The 22,966-nt window shown below is 37.1% G+C and overlaps 1 protein-coding gene across 1 annotated transcript in view; it reads right to left on the reverse strand.

The window, feature by feature from the left end:
* SFXN1 (sideroflexin 1) overlaps positions 1 to 14,071 on the reverse strand; it is a 21,253-nt gene extending 7,182 nt beyond the window's left edge. Inside the window, exons 1-7 of the mRNA XM_015824851.2 lie at positions 13,905 to 14,071; positions 12,865 to 13,035; positions 10,668 to 10,766; positions 7,980 to 8,055; positions 6,898 to 6,983; positions 5,404 to 5,531; positions 4,425 to 4,474 (exon numbers count right to left, since the gene is read on the reverse strand). Of these exons, the coding sequence (XP_015680337.1) occupies positions 4,425 to 4,474; positions 5,404 to 5,531; positions 6,898 to 6,983; positions 7,980 to 8,055; positions 10,668 to 10,766; positions 12,865 to 13,035; positions 13,905 to 14,068 (774 nt within the window). The 5' untranslated portion in view covers positions 14,069 to 14,071. The remainder of the gene's footprint in view (positions 1 to 4,424; positions 4,475 to 5,403; positions 5,532 to 6,897; positions 6,984 to 7,979; positions 8,056 to 10,667; positions 10,767 to 12,864; positions 13,036 to 13,904) is intronic.
* Between the last annotated feature and the right edge of the window lie 8,895 nt (positions 14,072 to 22,966).

Here is a 22,966-nt window from a genome sequence, read left to right on the forward strand (position 1 = left end):
CCTCCTCAGATTCCTCAGACTCAGCTGTTGGGAACACAGGCTGGCACGGAATCACAACATCTTTTTCCCCACTCTGCTGTTCTGCAATGCTCACTTCATTGTTGGAATAAATAGCAAGAAGGAAACCAATGTTTGTATTTACACTCATTGGAGTGGAAGAATTACAAGAGAGTAAGCAAGCACACAATGAGGAACACAAATCAAAAGGAATGCACCCTAGCCAACTATGACCTCCATGTGATGGTGAGACCTTTTTTGGATGGTCCACACCAGGCACCTAATGAATCCTGGAGGATGCTGAAAAGAAATTTCCCAGCCTTCTGGTGGGCAGCTCTGTTTGGTACCTGATGAGCAACTGGTTATTGGAGGTGAATGAGGCTCTTGGGGCTAATCCCAGTGGGCACCTTGGCTCACTAAGGCTTTCTGAGACATGAATATCCAGAAAGTATTCCTGAAGCACTGGAGGAAAAACAAGAAGTAAATGTAAATAGGAACAAGCTTGAGTATGTGCCTCATTTTGTTGATAAGCATGTTTATTTCCCCTCCTTTGTGGCATCTATGGGGTGTATTCCATGCTCTTTTTTAGAGTTACCAACTCCTTATTGAGGAAGGGACAGTCTCGAGATTCCTTCACTTGACCACTATAGCTCATCTGCACAACATTTTGCTGATGTTAGGGTAAGATATCATAAGTATGTTGATAATGCCTAATGATATATTGCTACCCAGGCTGTAATGGAGATGTCATCAATGTAGTGATGCCTGATGCTTGGAGGCAGAGAATTATCTCAATTATTTCATATATTTGGCTCCGGTGTACAACTTCTATAACTGTTTTTGCCAACATTTCAATAGAATCTGCTTTCTTGTAATTTAAATCCATTCTTCTGTGTTCTGCATTCTGGACTTCTTTATATTGTACATAACATCCTTTGAAGACAGCTATAATATTCCCTCTCAATCAACTTTACTCAAGGTGTAACATACTCAATTACTTCATATTTCTTCAGAAGGCTTCCTTTCTAGTTCCATGATTATTCTTCTTGCCTTCCCAGCGCCTGTACTATATTTGCTTAATATGCTTTGAAGCAGTTAAAGACTAACTTTGCATGAATAACATTTACATTTTTCAGATATTAAATGTGAAACATGTAGAAACTCCTATATTTTCTGAATAATATAAGAATTCAAAGGGAAAAAAGTCAGCTTCATTTAAATTAAACAGCAATTCTTGCTATTGCTAAACAAGCAACAAGGAAACCAAAAAAAGTAGAATGGGTCCCAGATTAGAGCCCAGCAGGATAAAATGGGTGTCAGAATTATACACTCAGATTTTATCATACAGATAAATGTTCCTCAATGTTTTGGCTTAGAAGTATTTCAAAGAAAGCCCAAAGAACATAAATTACATGAAGATATATATTCATTTCTTATAGAGAATGCAGGGAACTCATTCCTCAAAGAAAGCTAATAATCAATAGATGTATTTTACTTCTAAGATTAAATTTACCTTTAGGCCACTTAAAAACAAATAGTTTCTAATCCAAATAACAATAATATGGTATTGTCTACCGCTTACATTAGGTAATCCATCTGTCATTTTGCTGAAATTTATATTTGGGAAGCTTTAGCAAATTTATACTCACTAAGGTTCACAATGATGAAATTAAGAATTCAGGTAAGAAGTACATGAAAAATTCCTGGAGTTCTCCAAATCACAAGAGAAAAAAATGTTATTTTTGTGATTGTGGTTCTAGAAATGCATTTTAATACTTAATCCTTGCCTTTTTTCAAAGACGAACTGTTCCAGTTTTTCAGGGGTTAATAATTAGGTAATGGAAACGTATTAAATGAAGACTGTAATGCTTTAATGAACTGGCTTGTTAACCGTAGATACAAGTAATGAGCTTGCACGAGTAGCTTGCTAAAAGAGAGCAGTCTGTTGCTCAATGGATTTAGAACTGATCAATATCAAGTTTTATGATTAACTAACTGAAGACTAATGATTCACCTGAACTTATAGTCAATGAAGCAGAGAATGGACAAAGGAGGAGCACCAGAAAATCATAAAAGGAGTTAACAGTGTGTCAAAAGACATGGAACAGTCACTAATGGCTTTGTTCAGATGTAAAAACTGCTAAATTAGAATGCCTAATTAAATTCCACAGTAAGCAATGAAGTCTTAGCTAGACATGGCATTATCCTCTTTTTATTATTTCTTACAGCAAACATTTGTATTATCTTATAATAACTATAAATGTAAAAATTATAGACATTGTGAACCTGGAAGCAAAAGGAAATGTTTGGCAACTCTTTTGAAGGTAGAAATACTTCAGGTATTTAGCATTAACACTGAAATGAATTATTGTATTCATGTACTTATTCTCAGCAATTACTGACAATAATGATAAATTCATATTTTACAGCTGCTTATGATAAATTTTAAAATGCTTTAAAATGTTTAAAACATTCCCTCATAATCTTATTAATACTTTTTAAAAAATAAATCTATATCCATCTTTTCCAGAAACTTAGGACTTGACTTAATGTGTCCAAAGTAGGATAATTTGAACCTGGTCTTTTGTGTGAGTGAAAACACTGGGTTGATTTATCATCCATTTGTTTGTTTTCTTGGCTGTCTATGGTATTCTCAGAAGTCTTCTCCAACATCAAAGTTCAAAAGCATCATTATTTTTCCAACTTTCAGTTTCTTAGAGTGTCACAAGAAATGCCATGTCTTGCACCATTTGTAGATACAGTATCATGACATCTGAATATCTTTTCTAAGATCTTCCAGTGGCTGCTCTTCCAAGAGTTAGTCGGTGGAATATTTATTGATTATTTGTTCCTTTACTATAGGTAGTCCTTGACTTCAACTTGTCATTTAATGATCCTTTGAAATCATGAAATCTTGTAAAGGGTGCTTTATGGCCCATAATGCACTTCTAGCCATTGTAAAATGTCATGCCGTTCCCTTCCCCAATAGTCACGTGACTGCATTTCAGCACTTGGCAAGAGGCTCACATTTATAACTGGTTGCAGTGTTCCCTAATCATGTGACTTTGTTTTGTGATGGATGTTTTTGGCCAGTTTCTGGTGTTCTTTGATGGTTTCTTGCAAAAAAACACCCATTGGGCATAATGGATTCATAATTATGGCTACTTGACTCATTCAATCCTAAAAACAGTCATAAAATCGGATCCACTCACATGGGTGTGTCAGGTTATGACTAAAATTCTGGTCCCAAATGTGATCATTTGCTGAGGACTACCTGTATTGATGGCTGATTCTAAAATGCAGAAGCTATTTACTACTCTGATATCATCCTTGACAATTCTATGAGTGGTTATTGTGCCTGTGGTCATTTAGTTTGGTCTTCTTTATATACTTCCCATTTTTTTTTCATCCCTGCTCCTTGATTTTTATTACTAGACCTTGCAGGCCTTTTGCATTATCAGCTATTAATCATATTAATAATTACTCACATTATTATTATTATTTTAATTACTCACATAATTATTGTAAGCATCCTATATAATAATGTTTGGGAATTAAACATTAATTAATGAGGAATCAGGTTAAGAATAAGTATTATTACAAAGTGGTCAGTGGACACTGATTTTTTAGTTATTGAATTGAAAGAAAGAAGAACTTGAACAAAATTCTTAAGTACTTGCAATCAGCTTGCAGTTCCTAATATACATAGACAGTTATATTAAACAGATGAAATTCCATCATTCAACTTCAAACATGTAGTATCTTATTCCTGTTTATAATAAGGAAAAAAGGGCTAAATAATTGAAGAGGCAATTTCATGCCTCTTTCATGCAATAATCCATCTTGTATTTTAGGCAATTTTCTCCTCTCAACTACTTATCCCAAAGACGTTTCGGGTATTATGGAGAAAGTTCACTGTTTGAGTAGCCATAGGGTAAGCTATTTCATAGCAGATGACATCAGATTCAATCTAATCTTATTCAAAATTTGATTTGGCAGTTATTTTATGTTTATCAGCTTTAAAATATGTTTGAACGACAGTTTTTTTTTATTTTGAGTGGAAAGCTCCTGTATAGTAAATAACATATTATTACTATTCATTAAAATAATGGACTAGATTTAATTTACACAATGGAATAATTAAAGTGTTAAAATGTTTCTGAATATGTTCACAAACAAGATGTTCCATAAAAAATGATGAGGAATAATTAATTGTACTGCAGCATGTATTTCTGAGAGGCTATTTTATAATATTTCAGACACTATCATTTGCTATTTTATTGTTTTATGTTTGTTTTATGTTACTGGTTGTATTGCTTTTGTGAACCAGTTATTTAAGTTAGGTGGCCATATAAATCTTTTAAATAAAATAATATAATAAAATAAAATGGATCAGGAAAGAAATCTCTTTGAGAACATAGGCTTACCTTTAAAAATGCCTTCTTTTCCAAAGTATTCATTATGAATGGGGGAATGGCTAAAAGACAGTAAGAAAAAGTTTTGTGCTTAATAATTTCATGCTATCCTGTATGCTGCTTTAGGAAGAAAAATATTTTGACAGATGACTTAGAAGTTAAACATTTCTTAAAACATGTAGATAGAACAGAACCCTTAGCAAATCTTTAGAGCAACTTCAATAGCATGAGAAATTTTATCCTTAAAATTTAATCTCTCTCTCTCTCTCTCTCTCTCCATGGATTCTATTTGGATGACTTTGGGCCAATCATTTTTCTCAGTACTTTTGTAAATTTTGTAAATTTAATAAAGAGACATGAACTTGGTAATTCTCTTGGTTTACTATTTGTATTTCCTCTTTAATTTTTAAAACTTCAGCCAGCTTCCTTTGGATATCCAGTAAAAAGTCCTTATTCATGTCTTCCTCTTGGCCTGTCACTAGTATTTCCACTTCCAGCTTTCTCTGTTTTGTAATCCATACTTTTCAAAAACAATATTTCTGATTCTACTATTACTTCATCAAACAAGATTTGTTTCACATCTGTCATTATTTCATTAACATTCTTTAAATAGAGTCTATCCATAGAAGCATGCATCATTACTGATACTGTTGATATTGTGGCTACTAATTTCTGGTCCCATTCTTCAAAGTTCTTTTTTAATATTCCAAATGTTAAAGTATTTTCTGTTATTTTATAAATCCCAATCCTAATCAAGATTAAAAGCACTGATTTTTGATACATCATAATGAAATACATATATACCATATGTTTCTTACAAGTATTCTCTACAGCCTTAGGGGTAAGAGGTGCTGGTAAAGGAGCTGGAGTAATTGCTCTTGAGCTATCAATTACTTTTCTGAGAAAAGCACAACAGTATTAGAAGTAATTCTAATTTTTAAGAATTGTTAGAAGAATGTCAGCATTAAACTTAATGGAAGTTGGGACACACCCATTCCTGGAGCAGCCATAAGGATCCTTGAAACCACAACTTGCACAATTGCCTGTTGAGCAGCTTTGGATGATTCACCCAGTCTATTCCCATTTTCGTCTGTAATGGGAATACCATACTTTAGTTCCCTGTTGAGTTTTTTAAAAAGAAAAAGAAAAAGAGCTGAGAAGATCATTGTTTCATTCTTAAAGGACTCCAAATGCTTACATCAATGTCTTTTCAAGTCATATTTCAAGTCATATTTCACAATCATTTCTGAACTTTTAGTGATCCTTCTGTATATTGTGTGATGTTTAATAGGGTCCATAGGATGTGCAGAATGCCTAAATTGACATCACACTATCATGACATAAGCCCGGCCTCTTTTCCTTGTGCATCATGATATTGCACAGATGGATTTTAGGTATACAGGTAGTTCTCAACTTATAACAGTTCGTTAAGTGACCATTTGAAGTTACAATGGCAGTGAAAAAAGTGAAAAAAATGATAACCATTTTTCACACTTATGACTGTTGCCCATGGTCACATGATCAAAATTCAGACACTTGGCAACTGACTCATATCTATGATGGTTGCAGTGCCCCAGGGTCATGGGATCACCTTTTGAGAACTTCTGACAAGCAAAGTCAATGGGGAAACTTGATTTACTTAACAATTGTGTTACTAACTGAACAATTGCGGTAATTCACTTAATAACTGTGGCAAAAAAGGTCATAAATGGGGCAAAGCTCACTTAACAACTTTCTCACTTAGCAACAGAAATTTTGGGCTCAATTGTGGTCATACATTGAAGACTGACTGTAGTCAATAAGATAGATTTGATAAATTGAAAATCAATTCCTCAAATTTCAATAGCTGAACTAATAGTTAATTAATATGTCTACCCATACATGATTCTGCGTAGTTATTAAACAGCAATAACAATAAAAACATCTGAAATTAAAACCAACAGAACTAGATAAAATAGTAGCTGACAATATTCATACACACACAGAGACACAAAAATGGGTTTTTATCACTACTAGATGGAAAAAAACAGCTTTTTGTGCCTTGCAAAGGGCCAAGGGTGTCTTTTAGATATTATGTTCTACCCTTAATTATTTTTTGTTTATGTGAAGTTGCTTTAGAAATCCCCCTTCTCACATGCAGCAGTTCTTTGCAAACAGGTACATTCCTGAATTGGTGCTTCTGGTAGATCTAAAGGACAAGAATGTTTCAAAATGTTTCCTGATTTCCCAAGTTTGAAAAAAAAAAACCATCTCTTTCATAAGGAACTTGGAGTTAATATACCTCTTACAGAAAGAGAAACTAAGTATGGGGCAAACATTTCAAAATTCTTTTTAGCTTAACTTAAAAATGATGTATTTCATATGAACATGTTTGGGGTGTGTGTGTGTGTGTGTGTGTGTGTGTGCGTGTTTATGTTGGAGAACACAGTCAGTGATGGCAAGCTGCCAGGAAGCCCTGAAGATCACATGTTATGGTTCATCTTACCTTTGCCTCATTAATGGAATATTAATACAGTTTGCAGCAGCTACAGCAGCAAAAGGAACAAAACGTCCTATAAGTGGTGAAACATGCTGTGGAAAAAGAAGAGAGGGTCATCTGACTATGGCTAACCCTGGTTAATTTTTTCCCCCTGACTTAAGCCATGAAGGACAGCAGCAAAAAGTCTAACAGTAATAATATTTTATGATCGGCTGTCTGAAGAATGCAGATCGAAACAGCAGAGAATGTACAGTAACTGTATCTCTTGGTAATGTATTTAAATATTGTTTCTTAAAAGAAATTAATGATAGTTTCCTCCACTGCATTTTTCTGAAAATAGACATGTTGCACTATCTACCAATGAACCCAGAAAGCAGAACCTGTTTTCTTTCACTTAAACAATAGTGAAACAGTTACTATAACTACAATAAGTTTCTCTTCCGAGGAAGAACCTGCATCAACCTTGTGACCAATTTTAGAATCAGGTTACTTTGGTCTGTCAATGAGTCACAATTTACTCAGAATTCTTTTTTTCCTTGCAGGAAAGATTCTTTTTTATTTGATTCATGCAGTGGACAGCAAAGATACAGACTCTACATACGTCATGAGGATTTTCTACAGGGCAATTTGAAGGAGGATTTCAAAGAATATAACGTAACTTTCAAGAGCCCACTGTACTCAGTATCTATGTGCATCAGCTGCTTACGTATTTTCAGTACAAATTGTATTCTCTAAGGATTTGTGTCTGATGACACATTTGTTTACTATTTATATTTGAATAAATATATGCAAAATATATATGGAAAGATACACATGTACACACACAATAAGAGAAAACTACATATTTTTGTCTCTAATATCTAGTTTCTGATTGCAGAGAAGATATATGCATAAATTACTACTCAGTTAAACCAAGAAATTCAACATGGAGGATCTATAAAATCATTCAGTGATCTTATGATAACACAAATAAGAATAAATGCATTGTTTTTTTATCAGCCAGGTTAACTTCATGCATATAACGTTATATAAAATTTTCACAACAATCTACACTATAGTCTCAAACAAGAAGAGAATAATGGAAATACCTTTGTGAGTGCATTAAGTCCTAGAGCAGTTGCAACAGCACCTGTGGTAGCAGAAACATAGGCTGTTCCCAGCTGGCTAAAACAAAAATATGAATGTTTGTATATGTACAAGAACCACATGCTCTGAATCTTCAGTTTTTGATTCTATTCGCATAACTGGCATAATGGCAACCTATTTTATGGCAGCAATACAAACATTGCCAAAAGATAAACTAGGGCAACCTAGTGGCTGGGAAGTTTTCTTTTCCAGTTTTCTAAAGTCCCTTTTCAAGGACAATAGGGACTGATAAAGCAATGGAAAAGGTGGATATTGCCCTTAAAAAAAACTATGTTACTTTTACTAAGTTATCTTAATAGACTCACTTGTTTCATTATGAATCTGCCTAATCTTTGCAGCATAAGCACTTTTAATAGCTCTCCTGAATTGGATATGTTCTCCCCCCCCCCTGCATTACTTCTGAATTATAAAACACTGTTCCTTCCAGTTAGAATTGGTTTTTCTCTTTTGGAATTTAGTTCACACATTTCTCTTTAATTTGATCTCCTGAAATTATTAGTTGATCTTTTAATGCCATTTTATTCATTAGTTATATAAATATGCTATATCATGCAGGCATTCAAAGCAATGGAATATATGTGGCTTTATTTTAGTCTCACAACAACTCCTCTGTAGGATAGGTTAGGCTGAAAGGAAGTGTAAAGTTACCCAGTGAATTACTATGACTATGAGTAAGCTTGAAAATACTTTTCCAGTATGCGGATTTGTGCTTTTATTACTTGCATACATTTATCGGAATTTTTTTAATGACTAATTTCACTATAACACTTGTAGAAAAAAAGATATCTACATTCAGCTTTAAAAAGTCATGGTTCTGTGACAGGTCCATTCTCAGAAATCTTTAGTTTAAGGCCAGGAAACACCTAAGGAGTATATTTGGGTTGGCAATTCATATCCAGCCTTTCCAAGAGTGTCAGGAAGCCATAAAATGGACAGCTACACCAGAGCTGTATAGTTTGGGACCCAGAGCTACGTATGGCCCCTAAAAACCTTTGATGAGACACCTAGTACTCATTCAGAGTTTGCCCCCAACTGTAATTTTTAGATGGCAGAAGGAAGAAGTTATTCAGAAGAATTGTTAACACAATAACTATATTTAATTCATTTAATTTTAACTATTTTAGATCATATTTTATTCTGGCCTTGTGTAGCTCCTGGCATGTAATTTAAAGGCCAAGTGTGGCCCGTAGCTTGTGCAGCAATACTTGGCTATATCTTCTATAGAAAGTGGCTTAAGTAATTTAAACCTACTTTCAACAGAGTGATTTGACATAATAGATATTTTCACAAGAGCTGAAAGAGATGGACTATCCTTACAATACTGCAAAGCCAATGCATGCTATAAAGCAGAGGTCTTCAAACTTGGCCCTTTTATGACTTGTGGACTTCAACTCTCAGAATTCCTCAGCCAGGCATGCTAGCTGAAGAATTCTGGGAATTGAAGTCCACAAGTCATAAAAGGGCCAAGTTTGAAGACCCCTGCTATTAGGGGTGCTTCTCTTGAAGATTAGACTATGCTTAGGATAAATACCTCAACCTGTGCTTTCTACCTTCAATACTGACTTGGCCTTAGTTCCATGAAGAGCTGTTGGAAAAAAAAATTCAAGACGGTGATGCCCTTGCCTCAAGCATAGTGCCTTGATTTGTTGAAGATCATTACTTCCTAGCAATATACTCCAGGCCACACTGTTCAAAATTTAAATGCAGCTATCTATTTGTCTAACATCTCTAAGTGGTCTCCTTCTATATTTCCCAGGCACCAGTTTACATTTTTAAATCACAGGATATTTAGAAAACTCTCGCTGAAGTTAGAAACATCGCAAACTGTCACAGTCAGTTGCACGTGGCATTTTGAAGTGTTCTGATTCCCATCAACTGAAATCCATAATGAATGACTTAGAATGCATTAGTGACCTAATTAGTCTTTTTAACAATGCAAATGATCTTGCGGGATGGTCAACATGCAAAGAAATTGTGTTTAGTAACAGATAGGGATAACTCGGCAGTCATGCATCTAGTAGCATTTTGTATGCTGATAATATTTACGTGAAGGGCTTTAAATATTTTAAATGCACTATATGCTTATTATATATTACTGTTATTAAATTAGCATCACTTCTATTTTTCCCCATTATAGTTTACCTTGTGCTTATATGTCGTCACGTCAAGCCATTCTATGAAAGACCACATTGCAGATTTAATAATAATCTTAACAAAGCAATTTATGATCCATTATCATTATAGTGCTGAAAGCCATTCAGAAAAAGCAGAGAGGCCATGCAATTCTCAGAACAGTGCAGATCTGAAACTTGAAATCTACAATAATTTGGCCCCTCTTTTCTGCATCATGGTGATAATTACCACAGTTTTCCATTTTTTTCTCCCCTTTTTACGGGAGATTCTTTAACTATCAGTCAATTAAATCAATGAACCAGCATCCTCAGGTCTATACTGACTCAATAATATCATAGCAATTTAAAACATACTTTTAAACCTGTAGCGATTATAGCGACAAAATATTTTCTACAGCAGTTCATGTTAAGCTTCATATTAGACCTAGCTTCAAATTAGAGCACATATTTTATTCAACATACTTGAATTATCTGCTTGGTGCATCTTGATGGCTTTACCTGACATTAATTGGAGCATCTCCACTCCTGTTGGTATAATTTACAATAGCATTGAAGGATTGATTAATCCATTGCCAGAAAACCACGGCTGGAGTTGTTCTTGGAAGAAGGAAAGGACAATTAATTTTCAATAAATTTTGATATGAGCTCAGTCTGATAAAATAACAAAATAGATAAGGTACTGTAGTATATTTATATTAAATCTATCCAGATGATAATGAAATTTCATCCTTTAAACATAGTTTAGATCAGATTAACTCAAGAGTGAATCAAATTATTTTGGGCCAGAGCTAAAAAAAACTCATTTTGAGCTGTCAAAACAACTAAGGATTACTTCACAGAACAATAGTTTACCTAAACAAAATGCAGAATTATACATGTAGTTCTCAACTTACGACAATTGAGCTCAGAATTTCTGTTGCTAAGTGAAACATTTGTTAAGTGAGTTTTGCCCCATTTTATGACTTTTCTTGCCACTGTTGTTAAGTGAATCATGGCAGTTGATAAATTAGTGACACGGTTGTTAAGTGAAAGTAGTTTCCCCATTGACTTTGCTTGTCAGAAGTTTGCAAAAGAGGATCACATGACCCCGGGACACTGTAACCGTCATAAATATGAATCAGTTACCAAGCATCTGAATTTTGATCATGTGACCATGGGGATACTGCGATGGTTGTGTGGAAAATAGTCATGGCACTTTTTTCAGTGATGTAACTTTGAACGGTCACTAAATGAACTGTTGTAAGTCGAGGACTACCTGTACGCAAAGTCTTAGGAAAAATGCTACAGTTTGAATATAGCCATCGCTTATCTTATGGGGTCAGTGGGAGAATTATGTCTGCTCCTTTCTGTAATGTGCCTTCCTAGTTTGCTGCAGCCAGCATCAGAAATGGAGGCAATGGGTGTTCTTTTGAGGATGAAGTGGCAGAGTGTTTTTCATTGCTTGTTAAAGTTTAAATAAAACACTTCCTCTTTTTATCTCAGCTCTAAATCTGGTGTAGTTATTAGAACAGTTCTGGAGCATGATGGGAGTATTTGGATTTTTGAAGAACGAAAGCCTCCATTATCCTCCTTCCTCTGTTATCAGAGTGCTAATTGAGGAGAAAGAATCACAGTAGAAATTTGGGCTACCACAGCAAAATCCCTGGCAGATCGCCTTTATTGACCATGAAAAGAGAAGCCAGAGGTGGTCTAAGGCCTCTGGGAAGCTCTTTCAGAATTGCTCCAAAGAAAGGAAAATAATGTTTTATTCATCTTCTTTGTTATGGTAACAAAGCTTTGATCGTTTTTCCAATTCACTTGGAAATATTTGATAGAAAATTTGCCTGTCAGACAAAATTTCCCTATGTTTCAAATGCTCACAAGTAGGAAAATATAATTCTTTTTGTTGTTGCCGTTAAATCAAGGACATAAACAGATATGTACCCAGAAGTACAAATCCCTACCATTAAAAAGTAATAAAGCACAGAACAGACACAAATAAATAACACATTCTGAAGAAGAACTGACATGCCACTATTAGACTAGACCTGTCAAAATCCATTCTGAATTCTCTTTGTTGGGTGCTTTAAATCAGGGGGGGAGGGAAGAGGGGATGGTTTTGTGGGAGGGGGAGGCACAAGCGGGACCAAATGCCTGCGATGCACGTGCATATGAGCCTCCAAGCAGCCATTGTTTGCACAAGTGGGGCTGAGAAGGGCGCCCATGATGCTTGCGTGAGGCTCCAAGCGCCTGCAACACTCACTCAAGGCTCTAAGTGCCCATAACGCTCACGTGAGTGGGGCTGTGAGCGCCCACGACCCTCATGCGAGTGGGGCCACGAGCGTCTGTGACACTTGCATGAGTAGGGCTGTGCACGCACGCACCAGCCAGCCATTCACGCGGCCTGGTTGCAAATAGTAGTGGGCCATGGCCCACGGGTTGGGGATCCCTGCTTTAAATAATAGGATGAGAATTTGGGCACCTCATTGTAAATGTCATGATAAAAGACAGAAGCATCTGAAGCCCATGTGATAACTAATTCTAGACAAAACTGTTTATCATTACAAATGAGGAAATCATTAGTAAAAAGGCAAAGTGTTCCCTTTAGCAGTCTTCCGGAACATTCAACATATATCTCTGATATTTTTTAAAACCCAAGTCTTAAAAAATATTTATTCCATTCATGATTATTTATCAGTAAGTTATGACTACTTACCTATAAAAAGTCATCATGAAGCCAGTAATTGTCATGTTCATAGGCACCTGAGCAGACATACGGCCAATCAAAACCATCTTTTCACCAGTATCTGGATGGAAGGCTGAATCATAGATATATTTTCCTCTCCAGAGTTCATCTTCTGTTAACCCAGGGGCCACAATGCCTTGCCTTATGATTAGCAGAAATACATACAAATATTTAATCATTAATATAATACTACCAATATTTTAGTTCCCAAAGGTTAAGGAATATTTTTTAAGTATAAATCATATCCCCTTGTTAGAAACTGTTTCTATATCTATGTCTGCTCTTTTCAAAATTATCAAAACTACATGGTTTCATAATCATTGGAGGAAAATATGCATAATTTTTTCTATACCGGTAGTCCTCGTCTTACAACAGTTCGTTTAGTGACTGTGTGAAGCTTCAATGGCACTGAAAAAACTGACTCATGACCATTTTTCACACTTATGACCATTGCAGCTTCCCCATGGTCACATGAGTTACATTCGGATGCTTGATAACTAACTCACATTTATGATGGCTGCAGTGTCCCACAGTCATGTGATCCCCTTTTGTGACCTTCTGATAAGTCAGTGGGGAAACCAGATTCACTTAACAACCGGGTTACTAATTTAAGAACTGCAGCAATTCACTTAAAAAGTGTGGCAAGAAAAGTCATAAAATGGGGCAAAACTCATTTAACAAATTTCTCACTTAAATGTTGGGCTCAATTGTGGTCGTACGTTGAGGACTACCTTTAATTGGTGCTTCCTTTTCATTTCCAAAATAATTCTAATGTGAAAACATTAGCATTTTTGGAGTCACGATTTCCCAGTTTTCTCCTTGTTACAGAACATTAACTCCTGACTCCCGAAGCCTAATTCCTCAATTCTAAAAGTACATTTTTTAACTTACAAAAGGGTTGTTTTCCCCAGACAAATGATTTCTCTGATCTTATTACAATGTTCCCAGAATAATGTTACCCATCTAGAGAAAGTGGAATAAAACCGGGAGAAGAAAAACCCAAAGCATACCTGTAATTGTGCACAATTGTTTTTGCTTTTTCTAATTGTTCGTTGGATAACAATATATTCCTAGGATCGGTTACAGTGAAGAAGTGGTTAGCGCGTCCAACAAATGTGCTTTGATCCCAGCGAGGCTCTTTGATGTTGATGTTTAATGGTATATCTCCCGACATTTTTTCAAGAACACTGAATATAAAACAGAGAGAGAAGTGCATTTTAGTTTCAGAGTTGTTGACATTTTTATTTCTCTTATATTGGTTAAAAAAAATGCATCTCTCCCAGATCTCTGAAGCCTTGTTAGAACTCAAATGCAATGAAAACCCATCTCTGTGGGGCAATTCTGTGCTCCTCACTGCCTGATTTTGAAACTACCCTCAAGATTTAATCATGATCCACTGCTGCAGAATTTCCTTGCAAGACACCAATTGCAATGGGATAAAACACAACAGCAACATTTATAGAAATGAATTGGCAAAAGAAGGGGAATGGTGATGTGGCTTTTGTATGCTCTGATAATTATCTGCCTAGATCCTTAGCCACGTTTAGGATCCTGTGTTGGAGCGTGGAGCAGAATCAGACAACATACAGAATTTGGAGCATAACTAGCAAATAGCCTGACTCTCCTTCCACCCACTGAATGTATTTTAATTTTGAAATGGCTCTGTTTGATTTACAATATATATTTATTATATTACGAATTCATTTTCAGAATGCCTATTAAGATTTCTGCAGAAAAATATACTAATGCATTTTAATATAAAAGTTTTCATTTACTATCACTCCTCTTCTTATTTTATGATACATTGCCATAGCCTCATTGAAAACCAGACAGGAAGACTATATATACCATACTTTCCATGGTAATCTGTTTTTAGATCATTTCACTTTAGCTTTTGTTTTCATTGCCCAAGCAGCATTTAAAACTCTGCATTAATCCAATTTACTAATCTTGTTATTTAATCTAATATTCCATGCAAAGTACTTTAAAAGTCCAACCAAATTTATATTCATAGTTTTTGAGGCTAACTCAAGGTTCTGCTTGGTTTAATTTTTAGGTCAAAGATACTTTCTTGAAAGAGGGGAATACAAAGAACTTCTTGACAAGCTTCATTCACTGTAACATTTGCTGATGCTGTTTCCCAACTTTCCCACTGCTTACTTAAAAAAATAAATAAACCCTTTTTCCTCGTGTATCGGGCAATCATAAAATTATGTGCTGAACAAAGGCTGTACACCCAATCAGATATGGTTATCTGATCATGTGGCTGATGGCAAACAAGCCAAATTAGAGTAGAAACACAAATCAGGGCTTCCAAGACTGATCACATGAGTGTTTTTTAACCCTTGTCATTTTCTTATTATATCCAGGATAATCATGTCACACCCCTAGGATCACTCTGGATGGAAAGGAGGGAGGTTTTAATTTTGCAGCCCACTGATCCCAATGCACAGATAAGCTTCCCTTTTCAGCAGTCCTGATCAGAAATTGCTCAAAAGTCATGGAGAAACTGGAATCACAATATAGGTGGAAATAATGATCTTAATTAGATAATTGGGCCTGAGGGGAGGGACTCTAACTTTGTTTTATAAAGTTTTATAAAGTAGATCTTTCTAACACATTCTATTCCTAAGCACAATTTTCCTCCTAAAAGCTTACGGGAAAAAGCCGTGGTGGCACAGTGGTTAGAATGCAGTATTGCAGGCTGACTCTGTCCACTGCCAGCAGTTCGATCCTGACTGGCCCAAGGTTGACTCAGCTTTCCATCCTTCCGAGGTCGGTAAAATGAGAACCCAGATTTTTGGGGCAACATGCTGATAGAAAATGCTGTAAAGCACTATGAAGCGGGTTTAAGTCTAAGTGCTTTTGCGATTGCTAAAAAGATTATGCAAGAAAAAACATTATTGCTTACTTTTTTCCTCAGCATAATTCTAGGAATGATCAACAGCAGGAGAGTTTGGGGGAAAGATATAAAATACGAACAGTAGAATGCCATGTAATGATTGGAACAGGTAGATTCAGTTTTAGTCCCTACTTAAACCCAGAAATTCATGCAAAGATTTAAACCAGACAGTCAGTCTGTGCTCAATCTATTTCACAGTACTGCTATGAGGATGAATTGAGAGCAGACCTTTCCCTGTCCATAGAAAAGATGGGATATACAGTAAATGCATTATATATAGAGAGGGAGATATAGCAAAAATAAATAAATATAAAAATAAGAGACAAATCCAGTAGAAAATAAGACTTTACAGATCAATAATGTACTGTATCTATCCTGAAAGAAATTGTAGCAACACCTCTTTAAATAGAATTAGATTGAACTTACGATGTTCCCACACAATTATTTTATAGAAATTTTGACCATACATCAATTGATGCATCTATACATCCCTCCAAAGGAACATTGAAGTGTTCTTTCACTGACTGCTTGTGAAAGTAGCAATTGTCCATATGCACACTGAACAGACCCTAGTTGCAGTTATACATGTGAATATGGTCTAGTAACTTCTGTAATACATGTACACTCTATGCGCACCCACACATAAATTAATAGCAGAGAAATACTGATTCAGCATAGAAGACATGAGGTACACAATTTTCTAGCAAGACTGCTCATGTATACGCATGTGGAGAGAAGTAAGAGAAGGGCTGGAAGGTGCCATGCAAAATGAAAAATAAAAATAAAAAAACCTCTTTAACAATATCCAAAGAGATGCTTCATATTCTATCTTTCAAAGTATTTGGATTTATGCATATGATGTTTTGCAAATCAGATGGTTGGTCTCATAAGAAAACTTCATTTGCAAAATTCCATATATATTTTTTGTAAAAGCTCTTGGATTTTCTTCTAGGTGATCTGCAGTTTCATATGCATGCAATGTACATCAGCAAGACCAGCTGGTACCCAAAACATTTTTTTTTCTGCTGAGAAATAGAGGTATTTTGGAATTATAAAGACATGACCTGGGTATTTGTAGTATGATAAAGTGAAGGTTAATGTGTGTGCTTTTATCATTATGTTAGATATGGCATATTGAGAATATAGAATAGATAAAACCAAGCTTGTGCCCCAAAACACTTTTGTGGTTCAAAACAGAAGAAGCATTTTATAGAAGAAAATAATAGCTAAGCACAAATGGCTAAATTATTGTGATATAAGAATTTTATCAAGGGGAATACCAAACAAAAACAAGAGATTACACTTTGTTGTAATGTTAGAGATATTATATAAAATGATGCACCATTGGTATATGATACCAGATAAATTGTGTAGAATGTATAAAAGACTTCAAATTTATGTTGGAAATGTCAACAATAAGAAGGGACATTTTATCATGTGTGATAGGCATGCTGACTGGGGAATTCTGGGCGTTGAAGTCCACACATTTTAAAGTAGCTGAGTTAAATTTAAATTTACCAACAAAGAATTAAAGGGAGCTATTTAGCTCTCATCAGCAGAAGTGGAAGCAGTATGCTCCATCCCATAGTTGGGTAGACCAGGTTGCTCTGATAGACAGGTTTCATCGAAAAACACCTAAAGTAGCTGAGGTTGAGAAACACTGGTGTAGACAAAGATGGAAAGATTAGGCAATACATAAAATGGATGAATAATGGTTGATGAACTTTTGAGATGGCCAAGTTAACTTCTTCAATCAGAGAAAAGACTATATATTGTCTCCTCGCTTGCATTTCATTTTTGCAACTTTCTTTCCTTCCCATTCCTGTCAATCTTGCCTTTCCTTCCTTGTTCCCCCTCCTGTCCTGTCTATCTATCCCGCCCGTACTTCTTACCCCCCGGCCATCTGATGCTACTACCACTGGTCTATCTTCCAATTGCCCCCCCTATGGTCACTGTGGGCTGCGCGGTCTGGATCTGATATCAACTGAGGCAATTACAGCCGGTTAGGACCTATCACAAGATCAATGGGCAGGATACTGAGTCAGCAGGGCTTATAAGAAAACTCCCAACCTCCAATACTCACTCTGACGACGCTGGCAGTGGACCAGCGAAAGCTAAGATTGTTTTAGATTTGTAAATAGTTGTTTTGTTGTTTTTCACTGTTTTAGCAATAAACAGCTGGTTTATATAATCCCAGAGTTTGAGGATTCTATGTCACTGTATATATATATGTTGCAGACAGAAAAACGTCTATGCATTTTTTTTTGCATAAAAAAAGGAGGAAAGGTTTAGGGTTTTGATGATTAGACAGGATAGTTTATAGAAAGAAGAGAGTCATGTTGTAATTCCAGATAAAGAAGTATAACTGTAAAGAAGTCTGGAAGCACTTTCTTTTTTCTTTTACTTTCTTTTTTGCACTTTTAACTTTCTCTTTGATTTCTTTTTCTTTTTAAATTTTATATTACTTTCTATTATTTTTTAATTTTCATTTTTGAAACTTTTAATAAAGTTATTTTTAAAAAATGAAAACACATTATTTTTGCACAGTAATGTGACACATAATGAGGGTCAAAAATATTTATGTCCTGCTAGTTCAATCTACTATTCTAGGACTGTAGTGTAGATAAAAGAAAAAATCAGATCAGTATTTTATTGATATTCCTCTTTGAATTTATAGTGAATGGATATAAATTTGGTTGTGACTCTTTCTAACCTATGTTCTGATCCCTATGTATTATTTCTGTGACTTGTTTTTATTTCTAAACATTTTTTAATCCTTCTCTCAGCAGCTCTGAAGCTCTCAATTTTTCCAAATGTATTCCCTCTTTCCATTCTCTCCCTCCCTCCAGCTCTTACTAATCTTGGGGCTTTCTATGTACTCAAAAACAGGCAATAGCCTCTGCATTTCATCTTCAGTGTGTTGCATTTACCACTGATTTCCCTCCCACCCACGGATTTCTTTACTTACATTTGCTTGTTTAAATAAAAGTACTGTTTTGTAACCTGGTGTTTGAGGGCTAAAGAAAAGGGCCTTCTCAGTGGTGGCCCCTTCTTTATGGAATATCATTTCCCCTGAGGTATAATTGGCTCCCACGCTGTTGCTTTTCCAAAAGGCCCTTAAAATCTAATTTTGTCAGCATGCCTGAGTACCAGGAAAGGATCAGAGTACCGATCAAAACACTGATTTGTGTTGTTGCTGCCAAGGAGTGGAGGGGTGGGGAAGAGATGGGATGGGTTTTTATTATATGGTGGGTTTTTAATTTTTTAAAAAATCACCTGCACAAGTTGGGCAGTTATATAATTTCTTTAATAATTAAAAATAAATAAGAAATCTGCTGTGATGCACCATGCCTTGAATACAAAATCCCTTACTCCTTGTACTGTTGAATTTAAGAAAGGTAATGTGCAAACAAAGAGAGAGCATGTGTGAATCACCTGTTGCTTTCTATATCATTTAATTCTAGTGAAATATACTCCTATATTGCAAAATTTTGAAATCGGGTTGTGGCATATTAATTACGGATTGCTTTATAATAATAATATTGGACAATTCAATATTTGAAACACAGACTTTTCTGTTTAGATATTTTTGTTGATAATGATGATTAAAATTTCACAGGCCTGTTACTTGCATTACTGGGTTTCTATCAGAAGACCACAGAATATATTTTAGATACATCAGATGTTGTAAGTAGCCTGCAGTAATCTAGAGCAGCCTGTAGGGAAAATTTAACAGTCTGATCATCAGCTTCATCAGATTACATATATTAGGAATTGCAATTCCAATGGTTAAAGGAAGGCTGCTCTACTGGGCAAGGATGGAATAATGACCTTTTTATCTAGTTAAATTTAATTATGCAGAATGGCAAATTAATCAGGTCCAACTAAGCTAATTGTGGACTGAAAGATACTGAAGTAACTACTAAGCTCATCACGGAGACCTTTCCTTGCTACCACAGTGATTTCTGGGGTAACCAAAAGGAGAAAAAACAAACAAGGATGCAACACTCCTAACCTACTAATGTGAAGAGTTTTGGCCATTATATCACAGATAAATGATTCAGTAACACTAGAAATGTTACATGAAACAGTCACAAGGATAATTAGGGACATGCAACAGTTTCCACTGCAGGTTCCCTGAAAGCCCCAAAGGCACTTGCTTTCTTGAAGAAATCTCTCCCAGCCCCTGCCATCCTTAACAATAGTTTGGGTAAAAGTATCATTCAGAGTTCTGAAGATGGGAGTTGTAGATTTCCCTGTGTATCAACAGAGCAAAACTATTCTGTGTGTAATCGCTCAGCCAGTCTCAGTTCAGAGCCCAGGTAACAGATCAGGACAGCACTACACACCATTACATACAGTGTATTACACACCATTACATACTGTGTGTGCATGTGTATGCTGAGGGGGAAAATATGTTGTCACTTCATTTTTTATTGAAATCTGCTTGTTCTGCCATTTAACTGCATCAGCAGATTTTCCTGTAGCTTCCCCACAATGCATCAGGAGAAGCATATGCACCAGTGGGAATCAGGGATCAGAAACATCAACAAGATGCATTTATGTTCATGGTGTATGTCAGGAGGGTGGTGGTGGTGGGGAAGACAAATCCTGATGTAACCTAGCAACAGACTATAGCCTGTGGACAATGCCTATTGCTGAGGCAGCCTCCTCATCAGAGCAGCCATCTTTTGCATGTAACTTAAGAGAGATATTTCATCATTTTCCCAGTCATTTCCAGATGTTAACACAGACACCGGGTTCTGCCAGCACAGCAGCTTCCAACCTCTCCAGTTCTTTCCTCTGCAGTGCCCTTCTCTTATCCGTTTCCGGGACTCGGTAGAGAAAAATCTATTTTATGGCTTTCATCTTTCATTTTCTAGGTTGCCTGTGCAAACGACTTTGCCTCCCTTTCCCTTTCTTTCTTTCTAGCGGTGTGGCCAATTGTGGGCTTCCAAACACACACCAACGCACAGGCTTACAGCCAGATGCAACTCGGCATATTTTTCCCCCCCGGAAAGTCATTATACAAGAATCTTATCTCTTGCATTTCTTTAACATCAAATCAGAACCGAATGAAACCGAATGGCCTCCAAATTCACCTTTCCCTAATTTTCTTCCCTCTTCTGACACCGATTTCTCGACACGCGTCCTTGGAAACAGATTTTCGGAGCATACAAACGTTAACATACCGGGGGGGGGGAGAGAGGGGGGGGCTATCTATCAGAGAAGTCAAGCGGCGAGAGAGAGAGAAAGGGGGGGGGGACGTGTCCTCGGGACATCCTGCACCATTTCATACGGTAATCCTGATTCAGACGAAACATCCCCACTTCTCTTCCCGGCATTCATTTTGGGGTAGGGTGAGAGAAGCGTGTTAGAGGCAGGCACAACCTCGGGGTTCCGAGTAAGTGCACGCGAGCCTAGAGGCGGCTTTTCTTATTTTTAATTATACATTCTCTATATCCAATAAACTCCAAATTCGTAAAACTCCGCCTGCCCCCTTTTTCCTCTCCCTCCCTGCCTAGAAATTCGGTGCATCGTTTAGATGGATAGGCGATTCTCCTTGATTAAGCGGCCGGCTGCCGTTCCTGCTGCTGCTATTAAGGCTGGGACAGGCAGCGGGGACCCGGACCAGGGCGCGCGCGCGCGCTTTTGCGGTTGTGGATACTCACGGCGCCCCCGGTGCGCCCCGCTCCGCCGGTGACTCCCGCGCGGAGACAGCGTCGATTCCTCGCCGAGCCCTCCCGTCAAATCTCACGAACCCAGCCGAAGCCCGCCGGAAGAAATTCAGCTGCTCGCGAGCAAATGGCAACGCGGGAAAAGAACCAAGGAGGCGAGGGAAGGCGGGGTGGAGGCAAGCGAACCGCCCTCACGGGGGAAGGGAAAGGGAAAGGAAGGGGAGGGCGCGGAAGGAGGGAAAGGAACCAGGAGGCGGGTCGGTTGGGGCTCCCTTTTTGGCGCCTCCAAAGGGCTGACGCGAATGGCTTTCAACAGGTGAAGGTCGCCTCCCTTCCAAGGACTGGGACGGGAAGGTTTTGATTTGGAGGGAAGGCTAAGGAAGCCCATTAGTCTCCCGCTGCCTAATGTTTAGCTAAATCGCAAAAGCCCCTTCCAAGGGCCGGAGACGAAAACATACGAAGAAAGGTTGCGGGACTTGGGTTTGGCTAGTCTAAAGAAAAGAAGAAACAGGGGTGACATGATAGCAGTATTCCAGTATTTGAGAGGCTGCCACAAAGAAGAGGGGGTCAAATTATTCTCCAAAGCACCAGAGGGCAGGACAAGAAACAATGGTTGGAAACTGATCAAAGAGAGAAGCAACCTGGAATTAAGGAGAAACTTCCTGACAGTGAGGACAATTAACCAGTGGAACAGCTTGCCTCCAGAAGTCGTGGGTGCTCCATCACTGGAGGTTTTTAAGAAGAGACTGGACAACAACTTGTCTGAAATGGTATAGGTTCTCCTCCTTGAGCAGGGGGCTGGACTAGAAGACCTCCAAGGTCCCTTCCAGCTTCTATTCTATTCTATTCTATTCTATTCTATTCTATTCTATTCTATTCTCCCCTTCCCCCCTCACTGCAGGCAGGGCAGGGTGAAAGGAAGGTGAAACACTATAACAAAAGTCGTGTGAAGGCAGCCTCGGTGTATTGCGAGGGGTTTGGGTTTGTGTGTGGGAACAGTCAGTTTTGGAAAATAAACTTAATTTTATCTGAACCTGCCTTGGAAGTCTTTTTCCGCGATCAGCTCTCTCTCTCTCTCTCTCTCTCTCTCTCTCTCTCTCTCTCTCTCTCTCTCTCTCTCTCTCTCTCTCTCTGTGTGTGTGTGTGTGTGTGTGTATCTGTGTAATGGAAGGGAGTGGCAGGATACTTTGTAGAAGCTTAGCCCTGATCTTTTTCACTCTTCAAGTCTCTGAATCCTAAAACAGGTAAGTACTTTGAAATGCTGTTCTAAGAGCTTCCTGTAATACCAGCAGATTAGTACTTGAAGATCTTTGCTGTGTAATTTGTGAAGAACTTCGGAAATCTGGGATGCTGCCAAGCAAAGAGGTCTTTGTCCTGCTGATCAAAATACACTGTGTAGCAACAGTCCTTCCCATCTTACTAAACTGATCAGAAAAAAAATTTGGTTAGAAATGGAAGAAATCATTGTATGAAACCTATAAAAACTCACTAA

This window comes from Protobothrops mucrosquamatus, unplaced genomic scaffold (genome assembly GCF_001527695.2).
Source record: "Protobothrops mucrosquamatus isolate PMUCROS unplaced genomic scaffold, P.Mucros_1.0 scaffold2373, whole genome shotgun sequence".
Classification (NCBI taxonomy): Eukaryota; Metazoa; Chordata; class Lepidosauria; order Squamata; family Viperidae; genus Protobothrops; species Protobothrops mucrosquamatus.